This window comes from Salmo trutta, chromosome 14, assembly GCF_901001165.1.
Source record: "Salmo trutta chromosome 14, fSalTru1.1, whole genome shotgun sequence".
In the NCBI taxonomy this organism is placed as follows: Eukaryota; Metazoa; Chordata; class Actinopteri; order Salmoniformes; family Salmonidae; genus Salmo; species Salmo trutta.
This window is the reverse complement of record NC_042970.1, coordinates 5,692,958-5,719,525: the sequence shown is the minus strand read 5'-3', so window position 1 is coordinate 5,719,525 and position 26,568 is coordinate 5,692,958. Positions and strand designations below refer to the sequence as shown.

General features: G+C 43.0%; 1 protein-coding gene across 1 annotated transcript in view; it reads left to right on the top strand.

Moving 5' to 3' along the window:
• LOC115207174 (dedicator of cytokinesis protein 3-like) overlaps positions 1–26,568 on the top strand; it is a 225,727-nt gene that overhangs the window by 105,718 nt on the left and 93,441 nt on the right. Inside the window, exons 5-8 of the mRNA XM_029774158.1 lie at positions 4,053–4,141; positions 10,120–10,245; positions 21,036–21,160; positions 26,417–26,568. The exon at positions 26,417–26,568 is cut by the window's right edge and continues 11 nt beyond it. Of these exons, the coding sequence (XP_029630018.1) occupies positions 4,053–4,141; positions 10,120–10,245; positions 21,036–21,160; positions 26,417–26,568 (492 nt within the window). The remainder of the gene's footprint in view (positions 1–4,052; positions 4,142–10,119; positions 10,246–21,035; positions 21,161–26,416) is intronic.

Below are 26,568 nucleotides of genomic sequence, written 5' to 3'. Positions count from 1 at the left end.
ACTGACCCTGTACCAGTACCCCCTGTATATAGCCTCCACATTGACTCTGTACCAGTACCCCCCTGTATATAGTCTCCACATTGACCCTGTACTGGTACCCCCTGTATATAGCCTCCACATTGACTCTGTACCGGTACCCCCTGTATATAGCCTCCACATTGACTCTGTACCAGTAACCCCTGTATATAGCCTCCACATTGACTCTGTACTGGTACCCCCTGTATATAGCCTCCACACTGACTTGATACCGGTACCCCCTGTATATAGCCTCCACACTGACTCGGTACCGGTTACCCCTATATATAGCCTCCACACTGACTCGGTACCGGTACCCCCTGTATATAGCCTCCACATTGACCCTGTACTGGTACCCCCTTTATATAGCCTCCACACTGACTTGATACCGGTACCCCCTGTATATAGCCTCCACACTGACTTGATACCGGTACCCCCTGTATATAGCCTCCACACTGACTCGGTACCGGTACTCCCTGTATATAGCCTCCACACTGACTCGGTACCGGTACCCCCTGTATATAGTCTCCACACTGACTCGGTACCGGTACCCCCTGTATATAGCCTCCGCACTGACTCGGTACTGGTACCCCCTGTATATAGCCTCCACATTGACTCTGTACCGGTACCCCCCCCCCTGTATATAGCCTCCACATTGACTCTGTACCGGTACCCCCTGTATATAGCCTCCACATTGACTCTGTACCGGTACTCCCTGTATATAGCCTCCACATTGACTCTGTACCAGTACCCCCTGTATATAGCCTCCACATTGACTCTGTACCGGTACCCCCTGTATATAGCCTCCACATTGACTCTGTACCGGTACCCCCTGTATATAGCCTCCACACTGACTCTGTACCGGTACCCCCTGTATATAGCCTCCACACTGACCCTGTACTGGTACCCCCTGTATATAGCCTCCACATTGACCCTGTACCGGTACCCCCTGTATATAGCCTCCACACTGACCCTGTACCGGTACCCCCTGTATATAGCCTCGTTATTGTCATTCTTATTCTGTTGCTTTTATTATTACTTTCTATTATAGTCTTCTTGGTAAATATGTTCTTCTTCTTGAACTGTACTGTTGGTTAAGGGCTTATAAGCATTTCACTGTAAAGTCTACACTTGTTGTACTCGGCGCATTGATTTGATTTGAGTCTATTAAATTACATTGAGCTGATTTCTGACGTACTTTTACTTTTTTTTTCCGTAGTGTATTTCTGTATTGTTTTAGTGATTCACCATAGTGAAGGCGTAGACTCAGGTTTTCTGGGTCTCTATGTTTTTGGATGGACAGGTTTCTCTATTTCTTTCTTAGGTTTTGGCATTCTTCATCAAACCATTTGTCGTTGTTGTTCATTCTTCGACATTTTTATATTTAATAGGGAAGCTGAGAAGTTAGATATAATGTTTAGGTTTTCTACTGCCAGGTTTACACCTTCACTATTACAGTGGAACGTTTTGTCCAGGAAGTTGTCTAAAAGGGATTGAATTTGTCATTGCCTAATTGTTTTCTGGTAGATTTCCACACTACTTTCCTTCCATCTATAGCATTTCTTAATATTACTCAGCTCCTTTGGCTTTGATGCTTCATGATTGAGTATTGCTTTGTTCACTTAGAGTAGATTTTGCTGTGATCTGATAGGGGTGTATGTAGGCAGACTGTGAACGCTCTGAGAGACTCTGGGTTGAGGTCAGTGATAAAGAAGTCTACAGTACTCCTGCCAGGAGATGAGCTATAGGTGTACCTACCATAGGAGTCCCCTTGAAGCCTACCATTGACTATGTACATACCCAGCGTGTGACAGAGCTGCAGGAGTTGTGACCCGTTTTTGTTGGTTATGTTGTCATAGTGTTTGTCCCCCTATGTGCTGAGAGTGTTAGGTTCTTATCCAGTTCTGGCATTTAGGTCGCCACAGACTAGTACATGTCCCTGGGCCTGGAAATGATTGATTTCTCCCTCCAGGATGGAAAAGCTGTCTTCATTAAAGTATGGGGATTCTAGTGGGGGGATATAGGTAGCACACAGGAGGACATTTTTCTCTGTTAAGATCATTTCCTTTTGAATTTCGAGCCAGATGTAAAATGTTCCTGTTTTGATGAATTTAACAGAGTGAGTTAGGTCTGCTCTATACCAAATTAGCATACCCCCTGAGTCCCTTCCCTGTTTCACACCTGGTAGTTTGGTGGATGGAACTACCAGCTCTCTGTAGCTTAGAGGGCAACCAGTGGGTCCGTCTCCTCTTTACCATGTTTCTTGTAGGATGACAATGTCTGTATTTACGATTTCTTTGATGAAGTCCAAGTTCCTGCTCTTTAGGCCAAAGGCAGATGACCTCAGGCCTTGGATATTCCAGGATGCCTTACCTCCAGCTGGGTGAATTTATCCTTCATTTCAATGAGGGAGTAGTACTCTGTACTGGGAGGTTGACTTTCCGCTGGGGGTGTCTCGTCTGTGGAATTATATAATGAAGAGGTCTGGTCTGATCCGCTCGGGGTGGGGGTATCTTTCTCAAGGGAGAGCTTCTCCTGCTGGGCTAATTCTTTGATTAGGTGAAAGTCCAGCTGAAACTGTTTGGGAGGGTTGCCCTGTACCAATACTGTTCCAGACTTATAGAGATTTATATTAGCTGACTCAGAGTCCTCGTTGTCTAATATCCTGAGTTTCCACCCTTCGTTAACACCCCACTTCATAACAGAGGAGTAGTGTGTTAATATAGCACTGTGCCATGCCAGGGGATGGTCTGTGTGGAAGATTAAGTTGCTTATGTTCCCATTTGTATAACAGTCAACAAAAAGTGTCTCTTTATTTTTCTATAAGGAGCTCCATTTTGTACTCTTTTCATGCCGTAGAATTTTTTTATATGCACAGGGTCGTGTATTTTAATGACCTCTGAACAGCGGGAGGCAGCTTCTAAGGCCTCTCCTTGTGGTTGGAGTAGACTGTTCCACTCTCCTGCCATTGTTGGACTAAAGGGCTCTGACACCTCTCACTTGACACGTCAGTGCTAATTAAAGTTGCATCTCCTTGTCCCTAGCAAGCTTGCTAGTCCATCTCAGCATTCACTCCTCATAAAGTAAAAATATATCATTGTTATGTATTTTTCTTCTTGGCTTTTGAATATAAAATATAGCTTCAGGCTAAACATTACTCACTCAGTTCCAGGTTGGATGGTGTTTGTTTGCCAGAGCATTTGCTGTATAGCTTGGGCCTTCCAGGTAATTCCAAAATCAGGTTGTAGGTTTTGAATTTTGATCTGGTGCGTAGGTTATGCTGTGGAGGGTAGAATCCTGTATATGTCCCTCCTAGAAAATCCACGTTTATCTAACTCCAAATCTATATTTTTTCAAGAACATGCTGAAAAATGCAGGAGCTCATCTGCTCGCTCTCGCTCTCTCTCTCATTCTCTCATTCTCTCTCTCTCATTCTCTCATTCTCTCTCTCTCTCTCATTCTCTCTCTCATTCTCTCTCTCGCTCTCTCATTCTCTCTCTCTCATTCTCTCTCTCTCTCTCATTCTCTCATTCTCTCTCTCTCTCTCATTCTCTCTCTCTCATTCTCTCTCTCTCATTCTCTCGCTCTTTCGCTCTCTCATTCTCTCATTCTCTCTCGCTCTCTCTCTCTCTCTCTCATTCTCTCTCTCTCATTCTCTCATTCTCTCTCGCTCTCTCATTCTCTCTCGCTCTTTCGCTCTCTCATTCTCTCATTCTCTCTCTCGCTCTCTCTCTCTCAATTCAAAGGGGATTTATTGGCATGGGAAACGTGTTTACATTGCCAAAGCGAGTAAAAAAACAGAAGTTGGAAGGCACTAAACAATATCAACAACAAAGAAGAGTAGAAATGAACAAAGATCAAGGCATTTCAAGTGTTGTATTATCAGCTATTTAGAGTGTTTCAACAATGCGCAAATAGTTGTAGTACGAATATTAGGGGAAGATAAATAAACATGTTGGTATTTACGATGCTGTTTGTGCTGCACTGGTTGCCCTTTTCTTATGGCAAACGGTCTCTCTCTCTCTCTCTCTCTCCAGATGTAACAATGAGAACGAGTGGTACCAGATCCATGAAAACATCATAAGAAAGTCCAGCACCAAGTACACAGCTCCCAGCACCAACTATGGTATGTTACATTGCCTACCGTTTACTGATTTAACTTGTTGGGATACCCAATATAACACCAACTATGGAATGTTACATTGCCTACCGTTTACTGATTTAACTTGTTGGGATACCCAATATAACACCAACTATGGTATGTTATGTTGCCTACCGTTTACTGATTTAACATGTTGGGATACCCAATATAACACCAACTATGGTATGTTATGTTGCCTACCGTTTACTGATTTAACATGTTGGGATACCCAATATAACACCAACTATGGTATGTTACATTGCCTACCGTTTACTGATTTAACATGTTGGGATACCCAATATAACACCAACTATGGTATGTTATGTTGCCTACCGTTTACTGATTTAACATGTTGGGATACCCAATATAACACCAACTATGGTATGTTACATTGCCTACCGTTTACTGATTTAACTTGTTGGGATACCCAATATAACACCAACTATGGTATGTTATGTTGCCTACCGTTTACTGATTTAACATGTTGGGATACCCAATATAACACCAACTATGGTATGTTATGTTGCCTACCGTTTACTGATTTAACATGTTGGGATACCCAATATAACACCAACTATGGTATGTTACATTGCCTACCGTTTACTCACTTAACATTTTAATTCAAATGAATCAACACTTTATTTCATATCGTACAAAGAACGCCTATGTAAATGATTAGTGGGTTTAGACATCCATCTTACTCCAAAACAAGAGATGACTGAGTAGTTAAATGAATAGTGTTTAATACATATAATCACACAGAATGTCAGGGCCTGTTCACCCATTAGCTAGATCTCTAGGAACAAGGTTGGCCATGCATATTCTAGGTCTATGCACAGTTTTTTTTATTTTAGCCCATTTTTCTTCCCAATTTCGTATTTACGATCTTGTCTCATTGCTACAACTCCCCAATGGGCTCGGTAGAGGCGAAGCTCGAGTCATGCGTCTTCCCAAACAAGAAGCCACACTTCTTAACACCCGCTCGCTTAACCCGGAAGCTAGCCTCACCAATGTGTCGGAGGAAACACCGTTCAACTGACGACCGAAGTCAGCCTGCAGGTGCCCGACCCGCCACAAGGAATCGCTAGAGCGTGATGAGCCAAGTAAAGCCCCGCCGGCCAAACCCTCCACTAACTCGGGCGACGCTGGGCCATTTGGGCACCGCCCTATGCGACTCCCGGTCACGGCCATAAACATAGAAATTAGACCAGGACTTACTTTCTTATTCTCAAGTGATATAACATTTGGTATTTTGTATCGTCATAGTTCTCTCTTTGGGACTAGCAATCTGTTATCTAGCTAGCTTAGCTACTTGCTAGATAGCTAACATTGTTGTTTTATACCAAATTGTGTTATTGTATTGTTGTAGTTCTCTCTTTGGGACTAGCAATCTGTTATCTAGCTAGCTTAGACACAAGCTCGGTAGCTAACATTGTTGTTTTATACCAAATCAAACTAACATTTGTGTCATTAAAAAGACTAATATTGGATGGCTGTCTATCCTATTTATACTGTATGTAGCAAGCTAGCTAGTGGAAGTTACCTGGAATTTTTTTATTTATTTTTTGAATAGATGGTAAACGTGTGCTACACATCATCCTGGTGCCGCCAATTTGTGCTGCTAGCGTTACTATCGATGCAGGCAATGCAACCCGCTATGATGCTTCTTTGGGAAATCTCTAAACTAGATTCGTCCCCAGTCATAAAGACCATCCCACCTACGAATATTATGGTGAAAGCATTTTGATCTTGAGAAAACAACTAGATCAAGTTAGCTAGCTTAGCTGTTTATAAACACACCGGAAGGTCTTTGGGGTTCCAGGGTTCACTTCCGCTGCTCCTTAAACAGCTGTTATTAAGGTCTATACTAGTGAAGCACTGAGGACTGAGCCCCCCCCCCCCCCCCCCCCCCTCCCAAGGAGTCTCTGTGTTTTCTTTGATTGTATTTTGGGATCGTAAAATGTTTTCAGTTTAAACTTAAACGACTAAAGCCAGAAATAACGTTTCTAGAAAATATAATGGAGCCAAATATTTTTTTTTATGCGATCGTCTTTGAGAGCTAACAATCACCTAAATAAAAACTAGACAGCCGGGGAGGATCTAAAATTATCAAAATGTCACGGCATTGGTTTGGTTATAATGTTCACTCAGATGGCATAAGAACATGGCATAAGAACATGGCATAAGAACATGGCATAAGAACATGGCATAAGAACATGGCATAAGAACATGGCATAAGAACATGTCATAAGAACATGGCATAAGAACATGGCATAAGAACATGGCAAAATGTGTAGGATTGCAGGAAATTTGCATTAGAACGGAAACATTTTATCGCTGCAGCCAAGAGGAGGGCCTTTAAAATGTTTGGTCAGAAACCCCCCCCCTCCCCGCTAACTTTGCTACCACTGCTAAAAACAATTCTAAGTGAAACACTGGCATGTGTGTGTGTCACGCCCTCTGTCCATCCCCTCACAGGGATGGCACACAATCTCACCACTTCCATACACTCTGATAATCTCTGTAATTGGTAGCCTACCTATATGAATGTCCTTCTCTTAGTTGATATTGTGTACATCAAGAGGATCCAATGTCCCTCCCCTCGGACCTCCTCCTCCAATGAGCTTTGAGAAGGACGCGAGAGGAATCAACGATGGGAGGACAGAGCCTTACACCCCCTTAATTACATGTTAACCATTCTTTACCTCATAACCGTAGTCCCCATCTACCCATAACAGTTTACCTCATACCCGTAGTCCCCATCTACCCATAACACACAGTTTACCTCATAACCGTAGTCCCCATCTACCCATAACACAGTTTACCTCATAACCGTAGTCCCCATCTACCCATAACACACAGTTTACCTCATAACCGTAGTCCCCATCTACCCATAACAGTTTACCTCATACCCGTAGTCCCCATCTACCCATAACACACAGTTTACCTCATAACCGTAGTCTCCATTTATCCATAACACAGTTTACCTCATAACCGTAGTCCCCATCTACCCATAACACAGTTTACCTCATAACCGTAGTCCCCATCTACCCATAATACACAGTTTACCTCATAACCGTAGTCCCCATCTACCCATAACACACAGTTTACCTCATAACCGTAGTCTCCATTTACCCATAATACAGTTTACCTCATAACCGTAGTCTCCATCTACCCATAACACAGTTTACCTCATAACCGTAGTCCCCATCTACCCATAACACAGTTTACCTCATAACCGTAGTCCCCATCTACCCATAACACAGTTTACCTCATAACCGTAGTCCCCATCTACCCATAACACACAGTTTACCTCATAACCGTAGTCCCCATCTACCCATAACACAGTTTACCTCATAACCGTAGTCCCCATCTACCCATAACACACAGTTTACCTCATAACCGTAGTCCCCATCTACCCATAACACAGTTTACCTCATAACCGTAGTCCCCATCTACCCATAACACACAGTTTACCTCATAACCGTAGTCCCCATCTACCCATAACAGTTTACCTCATACCCGTAGTCCCCATCTACCCATAACACACAGTTTACCTCATAACCGTAGTCTCCATTTATCCATAACACAGTTTACCTCATAACCGTAGTCCCCATCTACCCATAACACAGTTTACCTCATAACCGTAGTCCCCATCTACCCATAATACACAGTTTACCTCATAACCGTAGTCCCCATCTACCCATAACACACAGTTTACCTCATAACCGTAGTCTCCATTTACCCATAATACAGTTTACCTCATAACCGTAGTCTCCATCTACCCATAACACAGTTTACCTCATAACCGTAGTCCCCATCTACCCATAACACAGTTTACCTCATAACCGTAGTCCCCATCTACCCATAACACAGTTTACCTCATAACCGTAGTCCCCATCTACCCATAACACACAGTTTACCTCATAACCGTAGTCCCCATCTACCCATAACACAGTTTACCTCATAACCGTAGTCTCCATCTACCCATAACACAGTTTACCTCATAACCGTAGTCTCCATCTACCCATAACACAGTTTACCTCATAACCGTAGTCCCCATCTACCCATAACACAGTTTACCTCATAACCGTAGTCCCCATCTACCCATAACACAGTTTACCTCATAACCGTAGTCCCCATCTACCCATAACACAGTTTACCTCATAACCGTAGTCCCCATCTACCCATAACACAGTTTACCTCATAACCGTAGTCCCCATCTACCCATAACACAGTTTACCTCATAACCGTAGTCCCCATCTACCCATAACACGGTTTACCTCATAACCGTAGTCCCCATCTACCCATAACACGGTTTACCTCATAACCGTAGTCTCCATTTACCCATAACACACAGTTCCACGTCACAGTGTACTTGGACAAGGTCTGACTGGTTTTTATCTAACGGTTCATCTTACAATTATAGCTGCTGATATAGTGGCTCATTATTTTTTACCCAGTGCAGATCTGATTTGCGAGGACCTTTTTTTTTGTTCTTCTCCATTTTAGATTGAAACGGAAAGCTCCCTTTCTCCTCAGCTCCGTACATCCGTGGGAGTTTCTGCAGATGCTGAGAGTTAGTTAGCTGTTAGCATCCTCAGGGACCCATGCAATATGTATGAAACTTTTAACTACTGCAGAGACAATTACCTCAAGCTTTCGTGCTTTAAATGATTGCAAAAAAGCCTGAGAATGGCAGGCAGAATGAGCATGTATTTTCTGTATTAAAAATACACTACTACTAGGAGATGTGGCGTTCTGTATTAAAAGTACACTACTAGTAGGAGATGTGGCGTTCTGTATTAAAAGTACACTAGTAAGAGATGTGGCATTCTGTATTAAAAGTACACTACTACTAGGAGATGTGGCGTTCTGTATTAAAAGTACACTACTACTAGGAGATGTGGCGTTCTGTATTAAAAGTACACTACTACTAGGAGATGTGGCATTCTGTATTAAAAGTACACTACTAGTAGGAGATGTGGCGTTCTGTATTAAAAGTACACTAGTAAGAGATGTGGCGTTCTGTATTAAAAGTACACTACTACTAGGAGATGTGGTGTTCTGTATTAAAAGTACACTACTACTAGGAGATGTGGCATTCTGTATTAAAAGTACACTACTACTAGGAGATGTGGCATTCTGTATTAAAAGTACACTACTACTAGGAGATGTGGCATTCTGTATTAAAAGTACACTACTACTAGGAGATGTGGCGTTCTGTATTAAAAGTACACTACTACTAGGAGATGTGGCATTCTGTATTAAAAGTACACTACTACTAGGAGATGTGGCGTTCTGTATTAAAAGTACACTACTAGTAGGAGATGTGGTGTTAAGGGGAAGATGAACATGTAGTCTTACACACACACTCATATGCACGGACACGCTTACACACACGCTAACACACGCCATACCCCCTGTCCCACGCACACGCACACGCTCACACACAGACACTAGTGGTAGTGTTTTAGTTATAGCAGAATGCCGTAGTGTCTGCAGTAGTGGGGAAGTCGCTGCAGGGCTCAGTTACAATATTCATCCATGCTGGCACCATCTCCAAATGTCTGGTAATTTGCTGCCAGATAAACAGCAATCATGACAACGTTTTCTAATATGAAATTAAGTGATACTGTCTTGTCTGTTGTTCCCACTCCATCCCCGGTCTGATCAGATCTTAACAGAAATAGGCCTGAGGAGATACTTCATCTTCGTCTTCGTCATCGTCGCGCAAGGTCCCCACTGGGCACACACTGGTTGAATCGACGTTGTTTCCACCGTCATTTCAATGAAATTACGTTGAATAGATGTTGAATTGACGTCTGTGCCCAGTGGGTCTGATCATCTCTCTGTCTTCTACTCAGGTCTGATTATCTCTCTGTCTTCTTCTCCTCAGGTCTGATCATCTCACTGTCTTCTTCTCCTCAGGTCTGATTATCTCTCTGTCTTCTTCTACTCAGGTCTTATCATCTCGCTCCAGCTGCTGCGAGGAGAGATGGAACAGATAAGGAGAGAGAACCCAATGATCTTCAATAGAGGCGTGGCCTTGACACGCAAGCTGGGTTTCCCCGATGTCATCATGCCAGGTGAGGGCTGGGCTGCTGGAGTTTAATTCAATTCAAATCGAATACAACTTTATTAGGACAATCTTAGGACAAATACTACGGAGGTTTCAGCGGTGCTTCAAACATCTACAACACACTAGCACAGAATCAGTATTTCTGTGGAAGTCAGGTCTGAAGAGTGTGTATGGGCAGGTGTAATATACAGGGTGGTGTACACCTGTCTCTGCTCTCTCTAGGTAAATAGGACCAGGAAGTTTTATTCTGACCATGTGACCTGACCAGTGAAAACTCTGAACCCTACTCTGGGCCTGTCTATCTGTTTGTCCATCCATTTGTCCGTCGGTCAGTCACGTTGCACTGTTGTGGTCCACATTCCTCTAGTGATTGATGGTATCTGCACTTTACCCCCCCCCCCCCAAAAAAAATTTTTGATATTCCACTCAGCTTCTAAATTCTCATTCCGTTATTGTATCTCTTTATATTGGTTAGTTTTAGTGTGAATAGTTCAGCTCCAGTTCATCTTTAAATCTGCTTCCCAGCTGTCCTCATTGTGTTAAACTCAGGACCTGCTTCCCAGCTGTCCTCATTGTGTTAAACTCAGGACCTGCTTCCCAGCTGTCCTCATTGTGTTAAACTCAGGATCTGCTTCCCAGCTGTCCTCATTGTGTTAAACTCAGGACCTGCTTCCCAGCTGTCCTCATTGTGTTTAACTCAGGATCTGCTTCCCAGCTGGCCTCATTGTGTTAAACTCAGGGTCTGCTTCCCAGCTGTCCTCCTTGTGTTAAACTCAGGATCTGCTTCCCAGCTGTCCTCCTTGTGTTAAACTCAGGCCCTACTGCATTCGTTCACATACAAAGCTAATCAGTTCAAATCTCCCCATGTTGAAGTGAAATGTCAATACATCAGTAGGTCTGAATAACTGATAGGTAAGAGAGGACAGTTCAGTATTCATAACCCTTACAACTCATCCAGAACGCCGCAGCCCGTCTGGTGTTCAACCTTCCCAAGTTCTCTCACGTCACCCCGCTCCTCCGCTCTCTCCACTGGCTTCCAGTTGAAGCTCGCATCCGCTACAAGACCATGGTGCTTGCCTACGGAGCTGTGAGGGGAAACGGCACCTCCGTACCTTCAGACTCTGATCAGTCCTTACACCCAAAGAAAGGGCACTGCGTTCATCCACCTCTGGCCTGCTCGCCTCCCTACCTCTGAGGAAGCACAGTTCCCGCTCAGCCCAGTCAAAACTGTTCGCTGCTCTGGCACCCCAATGGTGGAACAAGCTCCCTCACGACGCCAGGACAGCGGAGTCAGTCACCACCTTCCGGAGACACCTGAAACCCCACCTCTTTAAGGAATACCTAGGATAGGATAAAGTAATCCTTCTACCCCCCCCCCCCCAAAAAAAGATATAGATGCACTATTGTAAAGTGGTTGTTCCACTGGATATCATAAGGTGAATGCACCAATTTGTAAGTCGCTCTGGATAAGAGCGTCTGCTAAATGACGTAAATGTAAAAAATGTAATAGATTTATAAATGTTTATTTCTCCACGGGATTGATGGTGGCAAGTATAAGCAGACCTGGGTTCAAATAGTATTTTAAATAATTTCACTTCATCTGTGATTGATAAAGCTTGCCTGGCTTAATAGATCAATAGGAAATTACGAACCCTGTCAATCTGGCACTCCAGGCAGGCTAAAGAAAACGTCTCAAAGTATTAAAGATTTCAAATAGTATTTGGACCCAGGTCTGAGTAGCAGTAGGGTTCAGCTGACTCAATCCAATCTGGTGGTGAAATAATGTCTTGCCCTCTGATTACACGGAGGGAAACAAAATAGTGGCACTCTTTTTGTTGATGGCTGGCCTGGTTGTCATGGAGACAAGTTAATGAGAGCACTTTATCATGCTAGATGCTACAAGCTAGTTATAGTTACATTTAGCATGGCCCAATTTAAGTGGTACGAGTAGTCTCTTTCAACAGCCGTCATTCTGTAGTTTGCTTTTCCTTTTCCCCCCATGTCATGTGTTACTGTGTCTCTTTCTGTGTCCCCGATGTCTTTCTGGCCCCTCCTCCCTGGTGTCATTCTGGCCCCTCCTCCCTGGTGTCCATCTGGCCCCTCCTCCCTGGTGTCCATCTGGCCCCTCCTCCCCGGTGTCCATCTGGCCCCTCCTCCCTGGTGTCCATCTGGCCCCTCCTCCCTGGTGTCCATCTGGCCCCTTCTCCCTGGTGTCCATCTGGCCCTTCCTCCCTGCCCTCCCCTCACCATAGAGACGGAGGTAAATTGGTGTAAGTGCCGCCCCTCTGTGCCCTTGCCTGACTCTTCCTCTACATTGCTCTGTCTACCTGACTCTTCCTCTGCATTGCTCTGTCTACCTGACTCTTCCTCTGCATGTCTCTGTCTGCCTGACTCTTCCTCTGCGTTGCTCTGTCTACCTGACTCTTCCTCTACATTGCTCTGTCTACCTGACTCTTCCTCTGCATTGCTCTGTCTACCTGACTCTTCCTCTGCATTGCTCTGTCTACCTGACTCTTCCTCTGTATTGCTCTGTCTACCTGACTCTTCCTCTGCATGTCTCTGTCTGCCTGACTCTTCCTCTGCGTTGCTCTGTCTACCTGACTCTTCCTCTGCGTTGCTCTGTCTACTTGACTCTTCCTCTACATTGCTCTGTCTGGCTGACTTCCTCTGCATTGCTCTGTCTGGCTGACTTCCTCTGCATTGCTCTGTCTGGCTGACTTCCTCTGCATTGCTCTGTCTGGCTGACTTCCTCTGCATTGCTCTGTCTGGCTGACTTCCTCTGCATTGCTCTGTCTGGCTGACTCCTTGCTTTGCGATTCAGTCAACCACCTTGTGTGATGAGTAATATTGCGTGAGACCTAAAGAACTAATGCCTAGTCTTCAGCTGAGACGGTTAAAACCTCTTACATCTAGACGTTCCGCTAGCGGAACACCTGCTCCAATATCCAATGATAGGCGTGGCGCGAATTACAAATTCCTCAAAAATCCAAAAACTTCAGTTTTTCAAACATATGACTATTTTACACCATTTTAAAGACAAGACTCTCCTTAATCTAACCACACTGTCCGATTTCAAAAAGGCTTTACAGCGAAAGCAAAACATTAGATTATGTCAGCAGAGTACCCAGCCAGAAATAATCAGACACCCATTTTTCAAGCTAGCATATAATGTCACAAAAAACAAAACCACAGCTAAATGCAGCACTAACCTTTGATCTTAATCAGATGACACTCCTAGGACATTATGTTATACAATACATGCATGTTTTGTTCAATCAAGTTCATATTTATATCAAAAACCAGCTTTTTACATTAGCATGTGACGTTCAGAACTAGCATTCCCACCGAACACTTCTGGTGAATTTACTAAATTACTCACGATAAACGTTCACAAAAAACATAACAATTATTTTAAGAATTATAGATACAGAACTCCTTTATGCAATCGCGGTGTCCGATTTTAAAATAGCTTTTCGGTGAAAGCACATTTTGCAATATTCTGAGTAGATAGCCCGGCCATCATGGCTAGCTATTTTGACACCCACCAAGTTTGGTACTCACCAAACTCAGATTTACTATAAGAAAAATTGGATTACCTTTGCTGTTCTTCGTCAGAATGCACTCCCGGGACTTCTACTTCAATAACAAATGTTGGTTTGGTTCCAAATAATCCATAGTTATATCCAAATAGCGGCGTTTTGTTTGTGCGTTCAAGACACTATCCGAAGGGTAAAGAAGGGTGACGCGCCCGGCGCATTTCGTGACAAAAAATGTCAAAATATTCCATTACCGTACTTCGAAGCATGTCAAACGCTGTTTAAAATCAATTTTTATGCGATTTTTCTCGTAAAAAAGCGATAATATTCCGACCGGGAAACCCTGTTTTTGTTCAAAGACGAAAAAATAAAAACATGGAGTTGTCTCGTGCACGCGCCCCCAGTCTCATTGTTCTCAGATCGACCACTATCCAAATGCGCTACTGTTTTTCAGCCATGGCCTGCAAAGTCATCATTCAACGTTCTGGCGCCTTCTGAGAGCCTATGGGAGCGTTAGAAAATGTCACGTTACAGCAGAGATCCCCTGTTTTGGATAGAGATGATCAAGAAGGCCAAGAAATGGTCAGAGAGGGCGCTTCCTGTTTGGAATCTTCTCAGGTTTTGGCCTGCCAAATGAGTTCTGTTATACTCACAGACACCATTCAAACAGTTTTAGAAACTTTGGAGTGTTTTCTATCCAAAGCTAATAATTATATGCATATTTTAGTTACTGGGCAGGAGCAATAATCAGATTAAATCGGGTATGTTTTTTATCCGGCCGTGAAAATACTGCCCCCTATCCATAACAAGTTAAAACCTCTACGGGATCGGTGCCCCCCCCCCCCCGTGGGACGGTTGAGCTAACGTAGGCTAATGTGATTAGCATGAGGTTGTAAGTAACAAGAACATTTCCCAGGACATAGACATATCTGATATGGGCAGAAAGCTTAAATTCTTGTTAATCTAACTGCACTGTCCAATTTACAGTAGCTATTACAGTGAAAGAATAGCATGCTATTGTTTGAGGAGATGGACTTGAAAATGTATTAATAAACCAATTAGGCACATTTGGGCAGTCTTGATACAACATTTTGAACAGATATGCAATTGTTCATTGGATCAGTCTAAAACGTTGCACTACACTGCTGCCATCTAGTGGCCAAAATCTAAATTGCGCCTGGGCTGCAATAATACATTATGGCCTTTTTCTTGCATTTCAAAGATGGTACCATTTTTTTTAAACACATGTTTTTTTCTTTGTATTATCTTTTACCAGATCTAATGTGTTATATTCTCCTACATTAATTTCACATTTCCACAAACTTCAAAGTGTTTCCTTTCAAATGGTATCAATAATATGCATATCCTTGTTTCAGGGCCTGAGCTACAGGCACTTAGATTTAGTTGTGTCATTTTAGGTAAAACATTATTTTTAATAAAGGGTGTGATTGTAGCGTGCAGAACATCATACATTGAAACCCAGTCGTCATTCTTACACTGTCAGTCAGCCCTACATGGACACACCTAGCCTAGTACTCAGCCCTACATCTAGCCTAGTACTCAGCCCTACATATAGCCTAGTCATCAGCCCTACATATAGCCTACATATAGCCTAGTCATCAGCCCTACATATAGCCTAGTACTCAGCCCTACATTTACATTTAAGTCATTTAGCAGACGCTCTTATCCAGAGCGACTTACAAATTGGTGCATTCACCTTAAGATATCCAGTGGAACAACCACTTTACAATAGTGCATCTAAATCTTTTGGAGGGGGGGGGGTTAGAAGGATTAATTTATCCTATCCCAATCTAGTCTAGTACTCAGCCCTACATCTAGCCTAGTACTCAGCCCTACATCTAACCTAGTACTCAGCCCTACATCTAACCTAGTACTCAGCCCTACATCTAGCCTAGTACTCAGCCCTACATCTAGCCTAGTACTCAGCCCTACATCTAACCTAGTACTCAGCCCTACAACTAGCCTAGTACTCAGCCCTACATCTAGCCTAGTACTCAGCCCTACATCTAGCCTAGTACTCAGCCCTACATCTAGCCTAGTACTCAGCCCTACATCTAGCCTAGTACTCAGCTCTACATCTAGCCTAGTACTCAGCTCTACATCTAGCCTAGTACTCAGCCCTACATCTAGCCGAGTACTCAGCCCTACATCTAGTCTAGTACTCAGCCCGACATCTAGCCTAGTACTCAGCCCTACATCTAGTCTAGTACTCAGCCCTACATCTAGCCTAGTACTCAGCCCTACATGGACACATCTAACCTAGTACTCAGCCCTACATCTAGCCTAGTACTCAGCTCTACATGGACACATCTAGCCTAGTACTCAGCCCTACATCTAGTCTAGTACTCAGCCCTACATCTAGCCTAGTACTCAGCCCTACATGGACACACCTAGCCTAGTACACATCCCTACATCTAGCATAGTACTCAGCCCTACATCTAGCCTAGTACTCAGTCCTACATCTAGCCTAGTACTCAGCCCTACATGGACACACCTAGCCTAGTATTCAGCCCTACATCTAGCATAGTACTCAGCCCTACATCTAGCCTAGTATTCAGCCCTACATCTAGCATAGTACTCAGCCCTACACCTAGCCTAGTACTCAGCCCTACACCTAGCCTAGTACTCAGCCCTACATCTAGCCTAGTACTCAGCCCTATATCTAGCCTAGTACTCAGCCCTACATCTAGCCTAGTACTCAGCCCTACATCTAGCCGAGTACTCAGCCCTACATCTAGCTGAGTACTCAGCCCGACATCTAGCCTAGTACTCAGCCCTACATCTAGTCTAGTACTCAGCCCTACATCTAGCCTAGTACTCAGCCCTACATGGACACATCTAACCTAGTACTCAGCCCTACATCTAGCCTAGTACTCAGCTCTACATGGACACATCTAGCCTAGTACTCAGCCCTACATCTAGTCTAGTACTCAGCCCTACATCTAGCCTAGTACTCAGCCCTACATGGACACACCTAGCCTAGTACACATCCCTACATCTAGCATAGTACTCAGCCCTACATCTAGCCTAGTACTCAGTCCTACATCTAGCCTAGTACTCAGCCCTACATGGACACACCTAGCCTAGTATTCAGCCCTACATCTAGCATAGTACTCAGCCCTACATCTAGCCTAGTACTCAGCCCTACATCTAGCATAGTACTCAGCCCTACATCTAGCATAGTACTCAGCCCTACACCTAGCCTAGTACTCAGCCCTACATCTAGCCTAGTACTCAGCCCTACACCTAGCCTAGTACTCAGCCCTACATCTAGCCTAGTACTCAGCCCTACATCTAGCCTAGTACTCAGCCCTGCATCTAGCCTAGTACTCAGCCCTACATCTAGCCTAGTACTCAGCCCTACATCTAGCCTAGTACTCAGCCCTACATCTAGCCTAGTACTCAGCCCTACATCTAGCCTAGTACTCAGCCCTACATCTAGCCTAGTACTCAGCCCTACATCTAACCTAGTACTCAGCCCTACATCTAGTCTAGTACTCAGCCCTACATCTAGCCTAGTACTCAGCCCTACATCTAGCCTAGTACTCAGCCCTACATCTAGCCTAGTACTCAGCCCTACATCTAGCCTAGTACTCAGCCCTACACCTAGCCTAGTACTCAGCCCTACACCTAGTCTAGTACTCAGCCCTACATCTAACCTAGTACTCAGCCCTACATCTAACCTAGTACTCAGCCCTACATCTAGACTAGTACTCAGCCCTACATCTAACCTAGTACTACACAAGTCATGTTTCAGTAGTGTCTGACTGACTCCATCCTGCTACTGTAAAATAACCTGAAATAATCCATGACTGTGTGTGTTAGTCTTGGGCAGCTAATGGGAAAGTAAAGTTTTAATGGGGTCCAATCTACTAAGACCCAGATAACATCGATCCACCACGTGATTGCAGCCACATATCATCTGGTGCAAGTCAAACTTAGTGCACTATATAGGGAATAGGGTTCCATAGGGCTCTGGTCTATAGTAGTGCACTATATAGGGAATAGGGTTCCATAGGGCTCTGGTCTAAAGTAGTGCACTATATAGGGAATAGGGTTCCATAGGGCTCTGGTATAAAGTAGTGCACTATATAGGGAATAGGGTTCCATAGGGCTCTGGTCTAAAGTAGTGCACTATATAGGGAATAGGGTTCCATAGGGTTCTGGTCTAAAGTAGTGCACTATATAGGGAATAGGGTTCCATAGGGCTCTGGTCTAAAGTAGTGCACTATATAGGGAATAGGGTTCCATAGGGCTCTGGTCTAAAGTAGTGCACTATATAGGGAATAGGGTTCCATTTGGGATGCACCCACAGAGGGCCTCCCGAGTGGCGTGGCGGTCTAAGGCACTGCAGAGCTGTTGCTAGCGTCTAGCTAGCAGCGCAGCGTCGTCCGGGTAAGGGGAGGGTTTGGCCGTCAGGGATGTCCTTGTCCCATCGCGAACTAGCGACTCCTGTGGCGGGCCGGTGGCAGTGCACGCTGACTAGGTCGCCAGGTGTACGGTGTTTCCTCAGGCACATTGGTGCGGCTGGCTTCCGGGTTAAGTGGGCATTGTGTCGAGAAGCAGTTCGGCTTGGTTGGCTCGTGTTTCAGGAGGACGCACGGCTCTCGACCTTCGCCTCTCCCGAGTTCGTATGGAAGTTGCAGCGATGAGACAAGACTGTAACTACCAATTCTCCGGCATTTATATAATTTATTTATATAAACACAGAAATGCTAACGGACTATGTTACAATGTCCGTAACTATCTTAACACTTAGAATGGATTTGCAATGCATTGCATCATCCTAAGTGATATGCTAGTGTTGATATTGGAACAGGGCCATAGTCTAACTTGCTGTACCAGGCATTGAAAGCATACACAGTCTGTCTGTCTATCTTCATATTCATATTACCGTCATCATTCCTGTACAATCTCTCCTCATAAAGGGTAATCTCCTCCGTGCCACAGATGTTTATATGCTTATCGGTATACTGTATATCTCTGTTTCCATTTGCAATCACATGAGGACTGTGGATGAGTGAGTGGAGGCTTTTCACATTCTTTAAATGGACAAGGTGGTATTCGGAGAAGATGAGATGGATTTGATGGGTGTTTGGAGAGAGAGCGAGGTAAGAGAGAGGGGGAGAAACAGAGAGGCAGTGAGTTAGAGAGAGTGGGGCTGGGGAGAGCTAGATAAAGAGAGCGAGAGAAGCGAGAACGAGCAAAAGAGAGAGAACAGAGAACAGAGAGAAAGACCAGAGATAGCGTGCAACAGAGAGACAACGAGAGAGATAATGTAGTTAAACTGTAGTAATATTAATGTACTAATGTAGTTAAACTGTAGTAATATTACTGTGATAATATAGATAAACTGTAGTATTGTTAATGTGGTAATGTAGTTAAACTGTAGTAATATTACTGTAATAATGTAATTAACTGTAGTAATATTAATGTAATAATGTACTTAACTGTAGTAATATTAACATAGTAATTTAGTTAAACTATAGTAATATTAATGTAATAATGTAGTTAAACTGTAGTAATATTATGTAATAATGTAGTTAAAATGTAGTAATATTATGTAATAATGTAGTTAAACTGTAGTAATATTATGTACTAATGTAGTTAAACTGAAGTAATATTAATGTAATAATGTAGATAAACTGTAGTATTGTTAATGTGGTAATGTAGTTAAACTGTAGTATTGTTAATGTGGTAATGTAGTTAAACTGTAGTAATAATAATGTAGTAATGTATTTAAACTGTAGTAATATTAATGTAATACTGTAGTTAAACTGTAGTATTGTTAATGTGGTAATGTAGTTCAACTGTAGTAATAATAATGTAGTAATGTATTTAAACTGTAGTAATATTAATGTAATAATGTAGTTAAACTGTAGTAATATTATGTAATAATGTAGTTAAACTGTAGTAATAATGTAGTTAAACTGTAGTAATAATAATGTAGTAATGTATTTAAACTGTAGTAATATTAATGTAATACTGTATTTAAACTGTAGTAATATTAATGTAATACTGTAGTTAAACTGTAGTATTGTTAATGTAGTAATGTATTTAAACTGTAGAAATATTAATGTAATAATGTAGTTAAAATGTAGTCATGTGGCTTCCTCATCTTTAATGCATGACTACAACATCTAAAAGGGTTTTCTGTGATGTTCACACACGTAAAATACCTCTTACTGCACAATCTGTCTGTGATACAGCCCACCAATCAACACACACCATTCCTCTTAAAGACAATGGTAGCTCATTGTGCCCGTCTTTTCAATATTAACGGTTAGCACCGTGCAGAACAGCAGCAGACTCACTGAGTTCTGAGGAAGGAAAGCTTCTCCTAAAAAAAACCTTTATCCATGCAGAATATTCATTGATGTAGTATTTAATAACATCATGGAGATATAGAGATGTTTTACTCGTAGTAATATCTCCTTTTTTTAGGATCCAAAGCTTCTTAGACGTTACTGTACAATATCCACACACATCGTAGTCGATGCCTTGGTTTAAACTCATGATGGACTGAGCTTTTAACATTCATTTTAACAGCCAAAAAGTCTCTTAAGCTTTAGAGCCAGGACAAAGAAAGAGAAATGAGAACACTGGTTATCACTCTGAATAGGAAGGAGTGTGTGTGTGTGTGTGTGTGTGTGTAGGTGTGTGTGTGTGTAGGTGTGTGTGTGTGTGTGTGTGTGTGTGTGTGTGTGTGTGTGTGTGTGTGTGTGTGTGTGTGTGTGTGGGTGTAGGTGTAGGTGTGTGTGTGTGTGTAGGTGTGTGTGTGTGTGTGTGTGTGTGTGTGTGTGTGTGTGTTCACGGGTAAATAGGTCAACAGTTTCGAAAAGATCAATGATGTGTTTAGGCATCTAGCAGCACATCCAGGGGGTGGTGGAGATAGGCCAGTTAGCTGAGTGTTTACCCAGGGAAAAGGTTATGTTTTGGGGGGAGGTGAAGGAGAGGGATGGGGCTCTGAAAGTGGAAGATCTGGGTGTAAACTCTATTCTCACAGCCTCTCTCTACCAGCCGGAATCACTGTTATGTCATAGACAGAAAAGGGGGATTTCGTTCAAATAAAAATAAAAAATACCGTCATGTCCAACAGATACTTCTTTGACCAACCAATCAGCCGAAAGTGAATTAATTTCAGTCATTTTGTAATTTTTTTTTAGCAACAACCCGTTGTTGATGCGACCAAAGTTGAGCCCCTTTATGTAAATTTGGTGTGTCTGTCTAATCTCCCCAGGTGACATCCGTAACGACCTGTATCTCACCTTGGAGAGAGGAGACTTTGAGAGGGGAGGAAAGAGTGTCCAGAAGAACATTGAGGTCACTGTTTACGTGCTCTACGCAGACGGAGAGATACTCAAGGTAGGTGTTTTTTTTCCTGACGACCGTAAAATGTCAGGCGACCTTACGAATATGTTTTATACACTGAACAAAAAATATATAAACGCAACGTGTAAAGTGTTGGTCTCATGTTTCATGAGCTGAAATTAAAGATCCCAGACATTTTCCATACGCACAAAAAGCTTATTTCTCTAAAATGTTGTGCACACATTTCTTTACATCCCTGTTAGTGAGCATTTCTCTTTAGCCAAGATAATCCATCCACCTGACAGGTGTGACATATCAAGAAGCTAATTAAACAGCATGCTCTTTACACAGGTGCACCTTGTGCTTGGAACAATAAAAGGCCACTCTAAGACCAATGCCACAGATGTCTCAAGTTTTGAGGGAGCGTGCAATTGGCATGCTGACTGCAGGAATGTCCACCAGAGATGTTGCCAGAGAATTTAATGTTAATTTCTATACCACAATGTCGTTTTAGAGAATTTTGCAGTGCGTCCTACCGGCCTCACAACCTCAGACCACGTGTAACCACGCCAGCTCAGGACCTCCACATTCGGCTTCTTCACCTGAGTGATCATCTGAGACCAGCCACCCAGACAGCTGTTGAAACTGTGGGTTTGCAAAACCGAAGAATTTCTTCACAAACAGTCATAAACCGTCTCAGAGAAGCTCATCTGAGTGCCCGTCGTCCTCACCAGGGTCTTGACCTGACTGAAGTTCGGCATCGTAACCGACTTCAGTGGGCAAACGCTCACATTCGATGGCCACTGGCACGCTGGAGAAGTGTGCTCTTCTCGGTTTCAACTGTACGGGCAGATGGCAGACAGCGTGTATGGCGTCGTGTGGGCGAGCGGTTTACTGATGTCAACGTTGTGAACAGAGTGCCCCATGGTGGTGGTGGGGTTATGGTATGGGCCCCATGGTGGAGGTGGGGTTATGGTATGGGCCCCATGGTGGAGGTGGGGTTATGGTATGGGCCCCATGGTGGTGGTGGGGTTATGGTATGGGCCCCATGGTGGAGGTGGGGTTATGGTATGGGCCCCATGGTGGTGGTGGGGTTATGGTATGGGCCCCATGGTGGAGGTGGGGTTATGGTATGGGCCCCATGGTGGAGGTGGGGTTATGGTATGAGCCCCATGGTGGAGGTGGGGTTATGGTATGGGCCCCATGGTGGAGGTGGGGTTATGGTATGGGCCCCATGGTGGAGGTGGGGTTATGGTATGGGCCCCATGGTGGAGGTGGGGTTATGGTATGGGCCCCATGGTGGAGGTGGGGTTATGGTATGGGCCCCATGGTGGAGGTGGGGTTATGGTATGGGCCCCATGGTGGTGGTGGGGTTATGGTATGGGGCCCATGGTGGAGGTGGGGTTATGGTATGGGCCCCATGGTGGAGGTGGGGTTATGGTATGGGCCCCATGGTGGTGGTGGGGTTATGGTATGGGCCCCATGGTGGAGGTGGGGTTATGGTATGGGGCAGGCATAAGCTACGGACAACGAATAAAATAGCATTTTATCGATGGCGATTTGAATGCACCGAGATGCAGTGATGAGATCCTGAGGCCCCATTGTCGTGCCATTCATCTGCCGCCATCACCTCATGTTTCAGCATGATAATGTCGCAAGGATCTTTACACAATTCCTGGAAGCTGAAAATGTCCCAGTTCTTCCATGGCCTGCATACTCACCAGACATGTCACCCATTGAGCATGTTTGGGATGCTCTGGATCGACGTGTATGACAGTGTGTTCCTGTTCCCGCCAATATCAAGCAACTTCAGACAGCCATTGAAGAGAAGTGGGACAACTTTCTACAGTCCACAATCAACATCCTGATCAACTCTACGCGAAAGAGATTTGACGAGTTGCATGAGACAAATGGTCGTCACACCAGATACGGACTGGTTTTATTTTCTTTAAAGGTATCTGTGACCAACAGATGCATATCTGTACTCCCAGTCATGTGAAATCCATAGATTAGAGCCAAATGTATTTATTTCAATTGACTGATTTCCTTATATGAGCTGTAATTCATTAAAATCTTTGAAATTGGTGCATGTTGCATTTATATTTTTGTTCTGTGTAGTTACTTTGCTAATCTGCCAAGATTTTTTTACAATCCAACGTTTTAGTAACATCTGACATGAAATTTTAGTTTTAATATATATATATATATATATAGTACCAGTAAACATTTTGGAAACACTGGCTCATTCAAGGGTTTTTCTTTATTTTTACTATTTTCTACATTGTATAGTAATAGTGAAGACATCAAAACTATGAAATAACATATATGGAATCATGTAGTATCCAAGTAAAGTGTTAAACAAATTCTTTAGTGTAACCACCCTTTCCCTTGATGACAGCTTTGCACACTCTTGGCATTCTCTCAATCAGCTTCACCTGGAATGCTTTTCCAAACAGTCCTGAAGGAGTTCCCACATATGCTGAGCACTTGTTTGCTGCTTTTCCTTCACTCTGTAGTCCAACTCATCCCAAACCATCTCAATTGGGTTGAGATTGGGTGATTGTGGAGGCCAGGTCATCAGATGCAGCACTCCATCACTCTCCTTCTTGGTCAAATAGCCCTTACACAGCCTGGAGGTGTGTTGGGTCATTGTCCTGCTGAAAAACAAATGATAGTCCCACTAAGCCAAAACCAGATGGGATGGTGTATCACTGCAGAATGCTGTAATAGCCATGCTGGTTTAGTGTGCCTTGAATTCTAAATAAATCACCAACAGTGTCACCAGCAAAGCACCCCCACACCATCACACCTCCACCTCCATGCTTCACGGTGGAAACCACACACACTAATATCATATCTATATCATATCTACTCTGCGTCTCACAAAGACATAGCGGTTGGATCCAAAAATCTCTCATTTGTACTCATCAGACCAAAGGACAGTACCAGTCTAATGTCCATTGCTCGTGTTTCTTGGCCCAAACAAGTCTCTTCTTCTTATTGGTGTCCTTTAGTAGTGGTTTCTTTGCAGCAATTCGACCATGAAGGCCTGATTCACGCAGTCTCCTCTGAACAGTTGATGTTGAGATGTCTGTTACTTGAACTCTATGAAGCATTTATTTGGACTGCAATTTCTTAGGCTGGTAACTCTAATGATCTCATCCTCTGCAGCAGAGGTAACTCTGGTTCTTCCTTTCCTGTGGCGGTCCTCATGAGAGCCAGTTTCATCATAGCACTTGATGGTTTTTGCCACTGCGCTTGAAGAAACTTTCAAAGTTCTTGAAATTTTCCGGTTTGACTGACCTTCATGTCTTAAAGTAGTGACAGACTGTCGTTTCTTTTTGCTTATTTGAGCTGTTCTTGCCATAATATGGACTTGGTCTTTTACCAAATAGGGGTATCTTCTGTATACCAACCCTACCTTGTCACAACACAAGTGATTGGTTCAAACGCATTAAGAAGGAAAGAAATTCCACAAATTAACTTTTAACAAGGCACACCTGTTCATTGAAATGCATTCCAGGTGACTACCTCATGAAGCTGGTTGAGAGAATGCCAAGAGTGTGCAAAGCTGTCATCAAGGCAAAGGGTGGCTACTTTGAAGAATCTCAAATATATATATATATTTTTTGATTTGTAACCTCTACGGGCTAGGGGGCAGTATTGAGAATTTTGGAAAAAAATATGTGCGCATTTTTAACTGCCTCCTACACCAACTCAGAAGCTAGAATATGCATATTATTGTTTAGGTTTGGATAGAAAACACTCTGAATTTTCTAAAACAGTTTGAATGGTGTCTGTAAGTATAACAAAACTCATATTGCAGGCAAAAACCTGTGAAAAATATATTTAAAAAAATGAGAATTTTGTGACTGTACTATTTAGTGTCATTGTTTTAAAGATACCACAGTGAGAAAGGATTCAGTTCGCAACTCCTACGGCTTCCACTAGATGTCAACGATCTTTAGAAAGTTGTTGGAAGCATCTGTCATGAATACAGACCGAATTAGAAAGCTTACAAGTTGACACGTCATCACTTCATTTTTTGCGCCTGCGCATGAATCTGAGAAGAGTGTCTTTGTCATTATCGTTTATTCTAGACACTTGATAGGTTGTGTGAAAATATTACCGATGTTTACTGATGTTTCACGTTAAAAATGGACCAAAAGATTAATGCTAAACAACGTTTGACATGTTTAAACAAACGTAAATAGATTATTTACTAGGTTTTCTTTAGCTTTTCGACGTGACTTTACACTGCCCACCTCATTTTGTGGGAGCCTACTGAACGCTAACTATTTGGACATAAATTATGAACTTTGTCAAAAGAAACCACATTTGTTCTGGACCTGGGATCTCTGGCAGCGCCTTCTGATGGAGATAATCAAAGGTAAGGGGATATTTAGAATGTTATTATCGATATTAGATGATGCTAATGCTAACGGTATAGCTTAGCTTAGCTTAGCATATAGCTTATTGTTGTTAGCATAGTACCCAGTTTATGCAAAATGTGATTTCCCAGTAAAGTTATTTTGAGATCTGGCCATTCGGTAGCAATTACGAGATGATAATATATTATTCTTTGAATGACAATATTATAATTTACCAATGTTTTCGAATAGTAATTCCGTGATTTGTAATGCTGGATTCACTGGGTGCATTCGAGCCGAAAAAAATTCTGAATTTCACCGCGACTGTAAATGCTGTTTTTGGATATAAATATGAACTTGATGGAACTAAAAATGCATGTATTGTATAACATAATGTCCTATGAGTGTCATCTGATGCAGATTGTCAAAGGTAAGTGCATAATTCTAGCTAGTTTTCTGTCTGTTGATGCCCTTCTTTGAATTGGCTAAACATTACACGCAGCTATTGTCAATGTACTCTCCTCACATAACCTAACTTTATGCATTCTCCGTAATGCCTCTGAAAATCGGACAGCGTGGTTAGATTTAGGAGATATATCTTTCAAATGGAGGAAAATAGTTGATTATTTGATTATTTGAAATGATTACTCTTGCAGTTTTGAATTCCCCGCCATGGTCACATGACAATGAATCCCAATACCGGGATTAGATCCTGCCCCCTGGCCTCAACAGGTTTTAACACTTTTTTGGTTACTACATGATTCCATATGTGTTATTTCATAGTTTTGATGTCTTCACAACTATTCTACAATGTAGAAAATAGTAAAAATAAAGAAAAACCCTGGAGTAGGTGTGTCCAAACTTTTCACTGGTACTGTCTAAATAATTGTATGCTGTCCGTGTGTGTCTGTATCAATATGTACTTACCTGTTCTTCTCAGGACTGTATCAGCCTGGGCAGTGGTGAGCCCCACATCAGTGAACATCGCTCATTTGTCCTCTACCACAACAACAACCCCCGCTGGAGCGAGGTGGTTAAACTACCCATCCCCATAGACTGCTTCAGAGGGTCACACCTACGCTTCGAGTTCAG